Here is a 15,867-nt window from a genome sequence, read left to right as displayed (position 1 = left end):
AATCTTTGGGAAGAAAAGCCAAATCCCTTACCCACTCGTGATGTCATCAGCTCTGATATTCTTGCCCAGCACGTCCCCATCGCTCATGTAACCGGTGGCATCCATGCTGATGCCTTCCAGGTCCATTTCCTCACTTCCCTTGTCCGAGATGTCCACGTGGCAGACGCTGCTCCCGCGGGACGCCAGCTGCCTCCGCAGGGGTGCTGAGTAGACGTAGCGTCCCGCCTCGGCGCTGAGGAAACGGCTGGCATTCCCTCGGGAAGGGTACCCATTCCCCATGGAAGGAGCATCACCTGCCTGCAGGCGGGGGCTGGACTGGCCCAGTCTCCAGGATAAAGGGGTCGGGCGTCCCGTCAGGCTGAGGATGCTGCGGCCGCTTATCTCGGTGGTGACGCTGGTGTCGAACGTGGTTTCCAAGGTGCTTTTAAAAAAAAAAAAAAAAACAAATAAAAAAACAAACGAAAAAGCAAGCAGAAATGATCAGTTTGATTCACAGGGAGCATGGTGAGATGGGGGGTGATTGGGAGAGCCTGCACCCTGAGCACCCGTTGAGTTACAGGGTGTAACAGCATTCACCTGCTACAACGTGTTGGGACAGTCGGGTCCATTCCTCCAACTCTTAAATAAAAATACTCTTAAATAAAAATACTTCTGCACCCACCAAATGTTCAACATATATGTGAGAAGCCTTAAACAGCAACTTTTTAATGGATTATTCACAGTGTCAAAGCATAACTTCTTCATCTTCAGTCATATAACTCTACAATACCAGGGGTTTGCCACTGTAGGCAAGGGAGTAGGATATTAAACTGACTGAAATAAAACCAACTGAAGTATTATTTTTCTGCTACATTCTCTTTTCTTTAGCTGCATTCATGGATGTCCTAATACTCCTCAGATATGTTCAGCACCAAGATGGAGCTATTTCTAAACTGAGGAAAGCATTGCATGAAAAAATAAGAAGGCAAAATGAATTTATTTTTCAAAATCTATTTTATATATTCATGAATTGAATGTATTTTCCAAAGTACTGATAATATTTATACAGAGCTCTGCTTACAAGAGCATCTTAGGTCACAGCCTGTAAATACAGTTTATAACAAGCATCAGCTATATTAAATCTTCCATCCCCTGTGTCCAAATGTGTGAATGTGCTGCAGCCCTGGAAGGGTAATGCTAGAACAGTCTGAGAATGCTGTGGCTGCTTATCTGGGTAGTGACACTGGTGTCACAAGTAGTGTCCTGTGTGCTTAAAGAAAAAAATGGACTTGATTAAACATCAGCTGCTATATGAACCCAAAGAAATGGGACTGCTACACCATGAGATTCCAGGTGATGTGGATAGATTGCAACAACTTCCACACTGAACACCTGTTCAGTTAATTTACCTGCAGCTAAGATGTAGTTGCAAGTTTTTTTAAACACATGAACTCTCTTATTCCTTTCCTGTTCAACTAACACAGAGTAATTTTTTTTTTTTTTTGTGGATATTTGTTAAAATTGTACTATTTGCAATGTAATGCTGTGTCCACACTGCAAAACCCGACGTATCCTCCAGTTACAGCAGCTAAATCATAACAAGCTGTCACATTAATAGAAATTTGAAAAGAAAAATAATATTTGTGGTTCATTTTTGCAAGCTCTGCCTCAGTTTTAGATACAAAGCCAAACCATACAGTGTTCCCCCAGTGAACTCAGTAAGGGATGGAGTCTGTAAGACCCTGAACACTAAGTAGGACCCCGACCTTGGTAGGGGCCAAGCAGCTTATTCTCCCAAGCCTCCTGTTACCTACTGGAAAGCTCCAAGTCACAGAATGTTTAAATGTAATGTTTATTTAAAGCATATTTTAAATATTGCTGAGGATTTCCAAATGCTGCTTTGCAAAGAAAAAGCAGTTAAATACACGAATGACTAATAATATTAGAAAAATTTGTGGGTCCAAAGACTGGTCAGGAATTCAAGTTATGTACTTGATAAAGTGGGTCAAGCACAGTTCACCTGCTTATTTAAACAAAATATTATACTTAGTGGGAGAGGAGTATAATGCACTGAAGATGTTCAAGGGCACAAAGAAACATTTTAAAGTGTAATTTATATTTAAAAATCACCTAAAACATTTAACCAGCACCTCCACCTTTGGTTCTATACACAGTCTATATACCATCAATCATCAATTACTTATCATACATCTCCATAAACACTGAACAATCTGTGCTTTAAAGACAAAAAATACACGATCTGTATCCTCCACTGTCAGTGGTGTTAATTTTTTCAAGGATGCAGCCCAGCCAGATCTTAAAGATGAAGAGAGCAAAATTATTTCAATTTGCTTACAAAGTCATGGCATTACCTGTGAGTGACCTGGGTTCCCCTCAAACTGGACATGGTTTCCTCTAAGTTCTGGCGAAGATCAGCAATGTTCTTTACAGTCCTTAACCTCCGAGTTTCTGGGTCCTCTCCTACAGGGAAAAGAAACCAGGAGAAAGGATAAGGCAGGGAACTGCACAGCACTGAGCCATTACTTCTGCCTGAATCTGACTCCAGCACATTTTTTTTTCTGACTTTCTGGTATTTAACCCTCTAAGCTGATTGGGATGGAGATCCTATTCCCCCATGGCAGGCAGCTGCCAGGGCTGCAGCAGGACTGAGACTGAGCTCTGCACTGTAAACTTCATTTCAAAGGCTGCCTTTGCACCAGATGTTTCTGTATTGTTTCCCCATATGACCCAATTTAAATTCTGGTTAACTTTCAGCTTCATTAGAAGATCTACTCCATCAATACAACCCTTTCCATCTCATATATTGACACAATTAACATCAACCCAGCTGATTTCTCCGATGCTGCATTTTCACTGGACCTTCTTTTCTCATTTTAAATACTTCTCACTCTACAACCACAGCTTTCCAAAAAAGTACATTTTGTTGACTGGGTGCTGAGCAATGTTTTACGTAAAACAGCAAAAGATTTTGCTTCTCCAGAGCACAGCACAGTTATTGTTCCTTAAATGTGCTACACGACACGAAGTGGGGGGGGGAGTGACTTTCACTCTCCCTGACATTTAGAAATTCTGTTCTTTAAATAGTCTGCCCTAAAACACATTTCTGTCCTGTTATTAAATTCTAAAAGTGGAGTTTGTATACATCTAAGAAATCCTCCTGATGCCTTAGAATAATTTATTTTTAATAAAATTTAGAATTTTGTTAGTGCCTCAGAATAATTTAGTTATTTGCTTACAGCTGCCAGTTAAGACATGCTTTGGTTGCTAACTCAGCTGAGCTTTATACAGTTAAATCCTCTAAGAGGCTGAAAAGAACTGAATTTCTAGTAGTGCCAACATGCTCTTTGTAAGCTGAATGCTGAAACAGAAAACCCCCTAAAAGCAGTTAAAGAACTTCTGCTGGGCACAGGAGGAAATGATTTAATTCTAGAGGGTTTACAACTCGTGACTAACAAAAATACTACACCATGTTTAAAAATTTTCAAATTTTGTGTCTGCCTTCTCTTCTCCAAGTGATGCATTCTTAATCTGCCAGGGTAATACTGGTCACCCATGCAACTGATCCATGTGATCCATCTACTTTAGATGGCTCTCCATATAATAATAAATCAGAAGCCTTGAGGAACAGATAAGTAAGCTGTTGTTGGAACTCTCCAATTCTTTGCTTTAAACTTCATATTTCTGAAAGCTGCCAGGTTGGTGGCACAGAAAAAAAATTCTCATACTCCTGACTGCTAAGTACAAACTGCTCCAAGTGCCGGAGCCTGGACTGGGGGGAACTGTCTGGGGAGGGAAGAGAGATTTTAATGCTTATTTTAATGCTCAGCCTTTCCTAGGCAAACAGCAATGTCTCAGGTAGTGTTACTTTAGCAGATTTATTTAATGGGTCTCTACTCCCTGGAAAATCATCTCTGTGAGATACAATTCACTTCAGCCAATTGCTCAAACACTGATGATCTGGCTGGCTTGGAAATAGCCAACTAAAAACACCAAACAAAACCAATTCCTTGAGCCAACGGGTCTCTGGGACAGAAAACATTTTCTACACTTACGAATCTACAAATTCTTGCAGTAAAGAACATAAAATATTTACAGGCCTTTAGCCTAACAAAGGTCACAGTGCTCTTTCACAGATCATTTCTCTGATAGCTATGAAGGCAAACAGCAGATAACTTCCTAAGAGAACACACTAAGAGACAAGATAAGCCAACTCCTAGGGAGGTCATTCTTACACCTACAATGATACAAAATGTTTACTTACATCCTATTCAATTGCTCAAGTTAGAAGTATACTTAAAAGACAGACACTGGAGAGTGAACATAATTAGAACATGATTATTAACTAGAACATAATTATTAAATCACTTAGCTCTTCAAGAACAGGCAGTAGCATTAAACTATTCAGCTTCCAGTTTTCCCTATCTATTCTCTCTTTGGTTTTATAACTGGCTTTAAATTATCAAACTATCAAGGAAATTAACTTACTCTCTTCTGTAAGATCTGAAGCAAAGTTTGAAAAATTAAAAAGTAAATAAAAATTAAAATATCAAATATTTGGGAATACTTAGGATCCTTGCAATAGGTGAATTCTAAAAGGTGCTGCACAACTCCTAGAAAAAATATTAAGTGCTCAGAATCCCTAATCTGAGGAGCACACACTGTGTACAACTTTAGTGTCAAACATCCAGACTATTGACACCCAGTTTCTGTTGCTGAAGAACTGAAGGAAAATCAAGCTTTAGGAATAAAACCAAATGAAATCTGCCCCTAAAGCAGGGAGCTTCTGATTTCAAGCTTGCTTCAGCCCATCTTATTTAACCAGCCCACAATCAGTGGGCCATGTTGCAGGACATACCTGAGAGGTCCTCCAGAGCAGGCTGTCCAGTTTTGACATAGAGAGCAGAATCCATGGTGACCCCTCCTGTGCTGGCCTCAGCTGTCACATTCCCCTCGTTGTCTGTCTGTGATCTGGAAGGCAACCAAGATAGAGATGTGCAGTCAGTCCCTCTCCATCCAAAGGACCTCATGTAGAACAATCAGACAACTACACCCCCTGTCAGCCACTCTTGTCCCTCTCTCCAGCAGCAGACTGACTGTACATAATTCATCAGTCCCATGTTGAATTATGTCCTAGAAATGGAAGCAAGCACTCAGCTGTAAAAAATAAAAAATTCATAGTCCCAGATAGGCTTCACAGCTCTTCAGACAGGGTCTTGAGACACCTGGATTTCCAGCTCAGTTTTAATTATCTGTAACAGCAGATGTTGTGGCTCATCTGACTCTCTCTAACAAAGTTGGGATTGCATGGGTACAAACAGGCCCTGCAAGCTGCACTCCTGCTCCTTCCAGCAGTGTCACTCATTTGTATTCTAAAGCAAACAGCAGGGAAAAACCAAGTTCAAAGTCCAATTTATTGTCTGACATTGGGGCTGTCAGCTAATGAAAGGTGATGTGGTAAGAATCTATTGTCAGGTATGAGCAATGTATTTGGACTCATTTCATTCTGCACTCTGTGCTTTGCTCAGGGAGTCCCAGCAGCAAGAGCTGAAGTGTTGGACAAAAGTGAAGGCACAGCAAGGAATTACTAGGGAATTATTCTTAATTTCAGTTGACCCTGTATGAAATGTAGAATGATTTCTTGTGTTGTTAAGTTTTAAAATATCAACCAATCAAACAAACAAAAAAGTCTATTGGCAATTGAAAAGTTCAGATTAAAGTAATCTCAAAGAGTAGAAAAAACCCATGAGACTACTAATGCAATGCATTAACAAGTGCATTTTGCAGATTCAAAAAAGTGTCTGGGTTGTATATTTATAAGAATTATTGCCTTGCAAATCAATACAATTTGACTTTTTCCTTCCAAAGCCAGCAAGATGATAGAGTTTGGCCATTTTTTCTCCAATGCAGAAAAGTAAAGGCTATTTTTATCAATTTCTCAGCATTTTCTCCAGCTGCCAATACGTAGTTTAATTACTGGTTTTTTGTAAATACTGACTAGAGGTTATCAGTATGTTAAGAGTACAGGTAACATGGGGATTTCATTGGCTTTAAAACTTTAGATGATGATATCTATGGTCAAACTACACTGAACACCACGTAGAGTGCTTTTTATTTTATCTTTTGATAGGACATAACCCAAAGCATCATAAATGCATTTTTGCAGGTTATGAGGGATAAACAAGACAGCAATCAGTTTACAATTGCAATTCACTACTCCATTATGGATTAAACCAGAACAAACTGCACTGGAAATTTTAGACTCAAAATGAACCTCTGAAAAATTCTAGTGAGAGATCCCACCTCCAGCAAAAGATTCAAAAATAATGCTGATATATGGAGATGAATGCAAGAGCAAGAGAAATCCTGATCAAGTACTATTAATACAAGTTCTAGCCAGACTATCTTTTCCCACCTTGTTGATTTTTATGTGAGCACATGTCAGAAGAACATCTGGCATTTGACTGTATACACACAAGGAGAATATTCAAGGGGTCAGAAGGCTCAAGGGTCACTCTTCCTATTTTGAATTCCTGCACAGGCCTTTGGCACCCCTCTCCTTCAGGTTAACCCCCCCTTTACTCTCACTTTTTATTTAAGAATTGTGGGCAACCATTTCTTATGCTCCATCTGCCCAGAGATCAAAGCCAAAAATACCTATAGTAGAACTGAAAAGTGATGGGAGAGGGGAAAAAGACAACCAAAGGGGATGAACAGCATCTCTACAAGTAAAAACTAACCAGGCTAGGACACTTTAGCCCAGAAAAGACGTTAAGGGAGGGAAGGATATGACAGAGGTGTCAAATCCTGAGCAGCAAGAAGATGCTGCAAACAAACAGAACAACCACTTGCATTCTCTACCTATGATGGAGTTAAGGGGTGTCAAAGGAAAATAGATGAGTGTCAGAACCAAAAATCCCACCATTTGACTTGGGAATTTCTTGTGTTATAGTCAAGCTAGGAAGCATGTCCTTAGAAAGCTTTGTTATTGATTGCCCTCTGATCACTTTTCCCAATGTATCCTCTACTGCCATTGTCAAACAGAAGATGCTGGACTAGATGGAGGTTTGTTGAGATCACTTAAGGTTGCTCTTGTGCTTATCTAATTCAGGGTCAATGCATAGAACAACAGATTTTGTGCCTGGCCTTACCTTAGGGCATTTTTATTTTTATTTTACTTTTTAAGATTTTTCCATTATTGCTTATGGTAAAGCAGCTCCACCACCACTGATGAAGAGAACGGTTGTATCTATGTCAGAAATTGGTGTAGCCACAACTTTTCAAGCTTTGATGCATAAAATAAACACAGAGCAAGAAAAAGCCAGAGCAGTACCTTGGCAAGTTGTTGGCATTCTCATCTAAGCTGTTAGTAGGGTTGGATACAATAATTATTTACTCACAACTTACTATACACCTTACTCTGATGGCCTTCACCAACACTTTCCATGTCAATGTATGAACTGCCAACACTCCCACTGCAAGAAACTTCTACACAATGAGCCATCCAACTTGCTGCCTCACCCCCCAGCAAAAGAGTGTCCAAAATGAACATGTGTGACATTCAAAAGTGTCCCCTGGAGATGGTCACCATACCTGTACATGAAGGGAGCTACGGTGGCAGTGTTGGGGTGGCTGTATTGCTGTTGGGGATGAGGTAGCTGAACACTCACAGTGTTGCTCCCTGTGGTGTGTGTCGTGGCGCTGGGTCCATTGACAGCTTGGCTGCTGCTGCTGCTGTTGAGGCCTCCAACACCTTTTCCTTCTGAGGAGGCAAGGCTGGATGAGGAGCTGGAATTCCTGCTGTCCAGCTGAGACTTCTGATGAGAGAGCCCCGAGCCAGCTTTCCCGCCGCGGCTTCTCTCGCCTTCCTTTGCAGGAACGGGGGCACTTGAGGATTTCCCTGTGGTGTTTTTCATTCCTGGTTTTGGTATCCCACTGTGCGAAGGGGCAGAGGCCTCCTTCTTGGCACTATTCAGCTTTCCTCCTTTCGGGATAAAGCTTGCAATCTTGGAGGACTTTTTTGGCATCTCTGTTGGTGCTAGTGCTGTCTGTTCTTCTTTTGGTTCCTCTTTCAGGTCCGGCTTCTCAGTGATCGATGTTCTCTTCGCAACGTCCTTACTTTTATCCTTTTCCTTCTCTTTCTGTTTCTCTTTCTCCTTCTCGCCACCCTTTGGAGAATTCTTCTTATTAGTTAGCGCCCGGCTAAAAGTCCTTTGTGCAATTCCCTTGAGTGCAATTTTGGGACTACTGGACACGGATCCTGGGCTGTTCACATTCTGGTTGGTGGCATCGATTTCTTCGCTTTCCTCAAAGCTGAGAAGCGTCTCCAGTTTTTCACAACTGTTCTCCCGAGACTCCGGACACTCGAGCGTTGCCCCTCCTGCTTTGGAGCCTCCTTTGCTATTGAAAAGTTTTAATTTTTCAAGCATGGATTTTTGACCGTTGGGAGTCGTTTTGGTGATTTCCGAGGGGGGTTTGGGAGGCTCTGGAAGGGGCTGCTTTACGGATAACATGGAAGACGTAGCCGTGTGCTTAGCACTCAGGGACTTGCTGCGCCAGGGTTTAATAGCAGAGCTGGGCTGAGGGATGGCTGAGGAGTTATTGCAACTACTGCTGCAGCTTTGAACTGAGGATGAGACATTTTCATTCATTCCTGTGGGCTGGGAGGCTGTACTGTCTGCAGGCTCTGGGGGAAAAAAAAAAAAAAAAAAAAAACAACAAACCAAAAACACAACAAAATCCCGTCAAAAAACTCAGCAAAGTAGTACCTGATATTCTGGCTGAGATTCTGTAATGAAACATTAGGAACTATGCACTAATAACATTAAAAAGACAGCCACATATTAGTATTTTCAACATCAGTATCACTTCAAGAACATAAAAACCAGTTTTCTTTCCCTACTCAGTAGAACAGCGACAAGATCCTACTATGTAATTTAAATTTACTTGCTGTTTCAAGAAAAAGAGAGAAAAAAAGAATCTCCTCCAATTCAAACCAAAATGTGTTTTGCCATGTGTTCTCCCTTATTAAGTTCATAATACTGTTTCATTAGCAAAAACACAGCACTATTTTCTAACTAAGGGTTCCCTCTGCTTTTGGCAAAATACTTGCTGTCCAAGTTTGATTCTTAGAAAAACCTCAAACATATAAAAAAATGCACAAGTAAGGAAAAAATTAAAGTGGAAGTCCTTTCAGTTATTGGGGGTGAGGGAGAATATGAGATTGCCATATGCAAAAGGTAGAAGAAAAGCCCATGTATAAAAATAAAACCAACTGTGTCCTTATGCAACGAACTTAAATTAAGTATTACCACATATCTTAATCCAGCTGTAAGAGAAACCAGTGGCACCAACTGTACAGCCCTCCCCCCTCAGAGAAAGCAAATCTTTGCATTTATTTAGTTCCTTTTAATGTAATTTGTCCCTGTTAAGAAATTAGTGCAAAGCACAGAAGAGAGCTTGAAAAATCACACTCACCTACCAGTGGCCACTTCTCCTCTGAAGTTTCTGTTTGCAGAGTTTCTTTGCTGGAGACGTTACCCTCTCAATTATCACAAATATGTTTTCTGTTAAACTGCTCATGGTTCCAATTAACTTTTGTCATCTCTGTCTGTTCCCCTGCCCAGCAGCCTGCTGGGGATTAACGGCTCTTACCTATATTTCCCTGCCCTCTAGCAATAAAGTAAACTGTGTATCGAGCTGCATTTTTTTAATTCAAAAATCAACAGCGGTTGAGAGCCTACGTTTGCGGCAGCAGGAGCAGCCCTGTGAATTCAGCTCTGTAAATCATGAGCTGCTCCAACCACACAGGGACTGCTTTACTTTACTTTCAGCTGCTCGGTGAAGATACAGCTCTGTTAACCTCCCTCCTCTGATCCAAACCAGATCTACTCAAGATTTAAAGCACATACATCTTCCTGACTTAGCGGAGAATCGGGTTTCTAAGAGTATTAGAGACTCCTTTATAATAAACTCACTCGTTTCACATGGTTACGGATGAAGGAGGATAACAGGAATTAATGATACTTTTAAAAAAAAATTACTGCAGTCTGAAGATTTCCAGGACTGTTATTAACCAATAACCATTATACTCTCTGGATTTGCTGTCCTTTTCCTACTGCAAACTGCCCACTAGGAGATGGAAGGAAGCAAGAGCCAGATTACAGGCACAGAAAGGAATCAGGCTTCTTTTTAACTAGTGCCAGTCTCCTCTTTTACTCCAGTACATAAGGAAAATCAAGCCACCAAATGTCCCAAACAGGAGGTAGGGACAGGCAGAGGTTGTTCCTCTACCTTCTGTGCTCAAGGCTGCTCAATTTAATCCAACGGGTTAAGGAGAACTGAAGCAGCACCAGTGCTGGAGTCACAGTGACTCCCAAGGGAAGGACACTGCCAAGGGGAAGCAGAGACCCCCCCCATCACCACAGCACCCTGGCTGCAGACAGGAGACAGCAAGGAAAGTCCCAGCTCCTTCAGAAGCTGTTGGAAATGTCACTTTGCTTTTCAAAGCTGTGCACCATTGCTTTTCCCATCATGCCTATTACCACACACCGCTTTTTTATTATTATTGTTGTTGTTATTAATTTTATTTCCTGAAGTCCTCTACCCATCAAAATCCACTTCCCACTGCAACACTGCACTGTTCTCCTTTTCTAAACCCAGAACAATAAAGGCTTTGTCACAGCCTGCCTTCTCTATGAGACACCCAGCAATGGAACAAAAGCATCAAGAACATCCCAATTGGGCATAATTTACCATTAGTTACTTAGCTTCTTATAGAAAAAAAAGTTACAGTTATCCATCTCAATATCAGGACACTTCAGGAAACTGAAGATTCACATTACTTTCAACACTCAGGTCCTAATTCCAATGCATTCTGGCATTACCATGCTGAGTAAGTCTGGATGCAAAGTGTACCCAAAAATCATCAGAGCTGTCTGTGCTTCATGAACATCCCCAGGATGAATTTACAGCTGAGCCCAGGGATAAACCTAGTGTACCCATCACTATGGGCAGGGAACCCTTTGCTTTCTCAGAAACACTGAGTTTTAGGGATTAACTGGACTGGAGCAATAAATTGAAAATTACTGGTAAGGCATCCATCTCCAAAGCAATACTTATTGCTTTACATCCATACAGGCAAGTCCCTAAGAAGTGCTGATTGCCCACTCTGGTTGTGCATCTGCAGCAACACAAACCCAACTCAGGGTGGAATAGTGCTCAGATGGAGTACACAGCCAGCTGAACAGACCTGGCAAAGAAACCTCTTTTCTACTTTAAAAGGTTCTTAATAACAGCTTGGAAAAAATCCAGGCAACGTGTGTATGGGTATGAACAAAGCCATCCTGCAGCCACCAGAACTTGGAACCTATGCAGGGTCCTTGTGGGAGCCACAACCCAGAGGATGAGGAACATGGCCAAGGCAGGAGTTCCCAAGCACCAGGTTGTGGTCCATGACCTGGCTGTAAAGCCTGACTCCATCTCCAGCACGAAGGGGGCTGGTAACACACTGCAGATCAGCTCTTGGAGCAGAAACCAGAGGGAAAACAGGCTCCCTGTGTTTTCCTGGAAGTGAACAAACCATGTTGGTTCATTTAGGATGTTAATTTCATCCTAACAGCCCAGAGGAATGGTCCAGTCCAGGAGAACAGTCCATCAGTTTGGGGAAAAAGATTTGCCTGGATCAAGTGAAGCAGGTTGGGGTTTTTTCCCAAATCCAAAAGTATTTCTCAAAAGTTTTCCCCAACATAGTCCAGAACTTTTTCACTTCTCCTTTCTTTGTTTTCAGGATTTTTTATTTAAGGTTTTTTATTTCTTTGTTAGTTTTGTTTTGGTTTTTTTAAATTCTGTTTGGTCACTGAGCAAAATACACTTTTTTTCAGTTTGCTTGTTTTTAAACACAGCATTTGCTTTGTCCCCAACTTGCCCACATGCACCCTCCTATCTGGAGCTTAACTCTGCTTCCACTGCCAGTGGCTTAGGATGAGTACAATGTAGCTCCATTTAAAGACATATCAGAGAAATCAGAATCAGGACAACAATCTTAGGACTGTAAAATTTTATAAAATAAATATATGGGGGCAAGAATGTAATTTTCAGTCTCTCTAACTAAGATTTTTGAGGAAATAAGTTCTATAAAAGTTGGACGCTACATATCTGATATCAACAAAAACTATTTAGAAATTCTTAATTATAGCAGGTCTGCCTTGGGAAGGGAAAGAAGACCTTTTCTTACACAAGTACAGTGGATTTTGATTCAAAGGTCAAAAACAGTAAAACTGGAAATTTTAAGTCTTCGAGTTTTTGTTACATTGCACCACGCAAGGTTAATGCAAGAAATAAAAGGTTCACAGAAAAAAAACAGCCTCAGCTTAAGAAAACTTCAGTCTTTTTAAGATTCTCTGTTTCTTACAAACAAGCCTGCTGGCTCTTTTACTCCTCAGACCAATCTTGGTAAACGAAAGGGGTTGCGCTGCCAGAATGTGGATTCAAATGGTAGTTTTCCTAATGAAGCAGTAACATCAATACATGGATAACACATCAGCATGCAGAGGGGAAAGTTTTATTCAGCATAGCATAGGCCCTTCTTTCATGAAAAGGAGAGCAGGTTTCATGCATTCGATTAATAAGCTTATTATTTCCCATGTGCTCCTTTGTGAGGGAGATATTTGCTTTCTTCAGCAACCTGCATTAACTAAAACTGACTATAAAAGAAATGTTTTCAAACCCAAGCTACAGCCTACAATAAATAATGATCGCTTTCCTCTTTTCAAAGTGAAATCTTGGCCTGAAATCTATTTTGTTCCTAGCGTTCCTGTTAAAAAAGATGTTGGTGGTCCAGTTCCAATGCCAATACACACTGTAGCATGGGTAAATCTGATTTCAGCTGCTCCTGCATAGTCTTAACTGCATCTGCAAATCTACCCGTTTGTGAGGACAAAAAAAAAAAAAAAAGTCTGAAGGCTTATGATTTAATTCTTCCACTGCAGTTTTAAGAGCTTCCATTGTAATGAGATCAGGAGAAAATATATGCACTTTCCCATCATTTGTCATATTCACTCTAAGCAAGCAGACTTTGATTTGCTAGAACTGTAAACTTTCAAAACCAAATCATTATAAGCATGAAGGGCAGCACAAAGGATCTTCTCATAGTTCCTTCTCAGGAGGGGCAAGAACTTAACAGTATTTTAATTCATTTCAGAATGAAGAAGCTGGCATTTCTTTAGTGTGCTGCTATGGGAAAAGTAAGAAATTATCATGAAGAGATAAAACTTTTATTCTAAGCCCATAGATAACTGAGTTAAAAGCAAATCCACAACAAAATTCTAATTGAGGAAGTAAAAGCAGATCTGCTGTATGACACAGTGTCAGAACTGCAGAAAACCCTGTGGCTGTTTCATCATCTCCCAGCTAGAGGAAGAACTGGAGGATCTTGACTCTTCCCATTCACCCACCAGAAGACTCCCCTTCAAAGTGCTACAAATAAGAGTCCTACAGAGAAAAGCCTTTTAGCTGAGCTATTCTCTTCTTGCAGTCATGATTTATCATGCTCAGCAAACCCTTGAAGTATGGAAATGCATTTCTGCCAGGAGTTGACTATAAAAATCACAACCTTTCCATAATCCAAACCACAGGCAGGTAGAGCAGAACATTCCCAACAAGAGCAACCTGGCACACAGCCCTGCCTCAAAATAAGCACAATTCTTCTGGCCCACAGAAGTTTCTATTTTGATTGTAACATTGTCCATGGGAGAGAACTACAGCTGGATGGAAGGGACTGGCTCACCTACCAGCTCTGAGCAGGCAAGAGGCATAGGATGACTGAAGCTCTGTATTGTTTCCTCTAGTCTGGAGCACAAGGAATGAGTAATAAAAATGTTTTCTTACAGGAAAATTCTGCATAAGCTGAGAAAAGCCTGGACAAGAAACATTTTGCTGTGTTGAGGACAAAAACTTCACCCAAGTTTCACAGAAAACTGGTTCCTTCAGCTTCTGTCCACTGGCCTTCCCTTAAGGGGTGAATTAATTTATTGTAAAACAAAACAAAAATTACCTTTATTCCTGGATATTTTCCTTTCCTTCCATTGCATCTACTTCTTCAAGCTCAGTGTTACACACTCTGTAGCTCCAATAGCAGGTCTATGTATTCACAGAAACGTGGAGCACCTCTGCAAACCCGTACGGAATCCCAGGGATATGTCAGGACCTAAATTTTCTCACTTCTGTAAAATCCTCCTCGTTCACACAGAGTTCCAGAATAGGAAACAACAGTTCTGCTGTTTACTGGTTTACTCTGCCAAGATTCAGCATTTTTGTTGAGGTGAGGGGAAATAAAACTGGAGCACGGGTGATCCTTTCCTCATTGTCTCGACATAACCGACTGGGACACTTGAATTCCTTGTTGTTTTTGTTTAGTTACTGTAAAATTCAAAATGCTGTCCACATGACTGCCTAAGAAAGAGGTTGGAGGGACCTCTATCTACCACATACTGGTTAGATGATCACAAAAATAATGAAACCAAGTTCACTGTGCCATTCAAAACAAGTCACACTCTCCATTTAATACTAGACAAATACCCTGCTTGTTCATTAGTCTCCGTTTTTTTCTCATTACTTGTACAATCCAGTCCCCCAAGATTTCTCATAACAGAGTTATTCAAAAGCATTAATGAATTCCAGGCAATGAACTGTCACAGAGTCATTTGTTGGATTTTATACATAGCTGGAGTGGACAATATGTACACTTAGCAGCCTTGATCTGAAACATCTCTCCTAGGAGAAGGTCACATGAAATGCAGCATTTACACAGCAGTGGCCTGAGAACTGCACGAAGGGAATATCTGGCCCATTGGCCTCTTTTGACTATTGGTAGTGACTCCAGTCAGGGCTTGGAGTGACCAAGGAGGCAGAAATTGAGGCAGATTTCTCGAGGGACAGGAAAAAAATACCCAGAAAATCAGTCAGTATGCCAAGTGAAACTCCTTTTTAACTCAAAGATGCCTCACCCTGTTTAGGGAGAAGTCACACAGCTGCCCAGATGCATACAGTGAAGTGGTGGACACCAATGCACTCTCAAAGATGGATATTCCTTGTTTAAACAGAGGAGGCAAACCAAGCCATACAGAAATACCAGCACTCTACCATCACAGATATTTACATCTATATATGAGGACACATAAATAGCTGGAAACTCACCACGTTTTTATAGCAAAACCAGCTGTCTGACACATAATCCTATTTATAATTGGGTCTTCTTAATTTCCTCTCTCTACTTAGTGAAACTACTCTACACGTCCTGATCCAGGTGTGTTACCAAAGCTCTGGCAATAGGAGTGGACAAAAAAGAGTTTGAAACTTCCCCATCCCCTGATGGAACAGGCACCATCAAGGGAACACCATCAAGCTGGACACCTTTGTGTGCTTCTGAACCTTTATCAGATGACAGGGCAAAGCCACAGCTTGCTTCAAGGAAGAATCAGAGCATCAAGTAAGTAAAACCTTAAAGAAAAAAACGTGTTGAGTCCTTTTAATTCTTCAGGTATATTTGGTTATAGATAAGGAACAGGCAAAAGGCTCAGTAAGAAGCTACAAGTGGATGGGAACAGAGGGTGGAGGATGCTCCTACCCAAGGTGAGGAGACTTCTGTAGGTGTGGTAGAAACCTAATGGCACTTACAGAGCCCTGGGACAGACCACCAGTGCTGTAGCCTTTCCTAGGATTTTGTAGTGAACTTTCATTTCCACGGAAGTTCTTCTGGAAGAATTCACCCAGTAATAAGTTTACAAGAAAATGTAAATATTTATTTTAAAAGGAGATATCTAGGAACTGCAAAGGCCATGAAATGTTGGGCCAGCTCTTATAAATTCATGG

At 41.0% G+C, this 15,867-nt stretch overlaps 1 protein-coding gene across 8 annotated transcripts in view; it reads right to left on the bottom strand.

Annotated features, from left to right (window-relative positions):
* Positions 1 to 15,867, bottom strand: part of NAV2 (neuron navigator 2) — a 345,652-nt gene that overhangs the window by 89,437 nt on the left and 240,348 nt on the right. For all 8 annotated transcript variants that reach the window (XM_071762477.1, XM_071762479.1, XM_071762480.1 and 5 more), the window contains 4 exons: positions 7,591 to 8,683; positions 4,856 to 4,968; positions 2,352 to 2,460; positions 32 to 421 (listed from right to left, as the gene is read on the bottom strand). In XM_071762477.1, the coding sequence (XP_071618578.1) occupies positions 32 to 421; positions 2,352 to 2,460; positions 4,856 to 4,968; positions 7,591 to 8,683 (1,705 nt within the window). The remainder of the gene's footprint in view (positions 1 to 31; positions 422 to 2,351; positions 2,461 to 4,855; positions 4,969 to 7,590; positions 8,684 to 15,867) is intronic.

This window comes from Heliangelus exortis, chromosome 18, assembly GCF_036169615.1.
Source record: "Heliangelus exortis chromosome 18, bHelExo1.hap1, whole genome shotgun sequence".
Classification (NCBI taxonomy): Eukaryota; Metazoa; Chordata; class Aves; order Apodiformes; family Trochilidae; genus Heliangelus; species Heliangelus exortis.
Note: the sequence above shows the minus strand (reverse complement) of the source record. Positions and strands in the feature narration are given on the sequence as shown.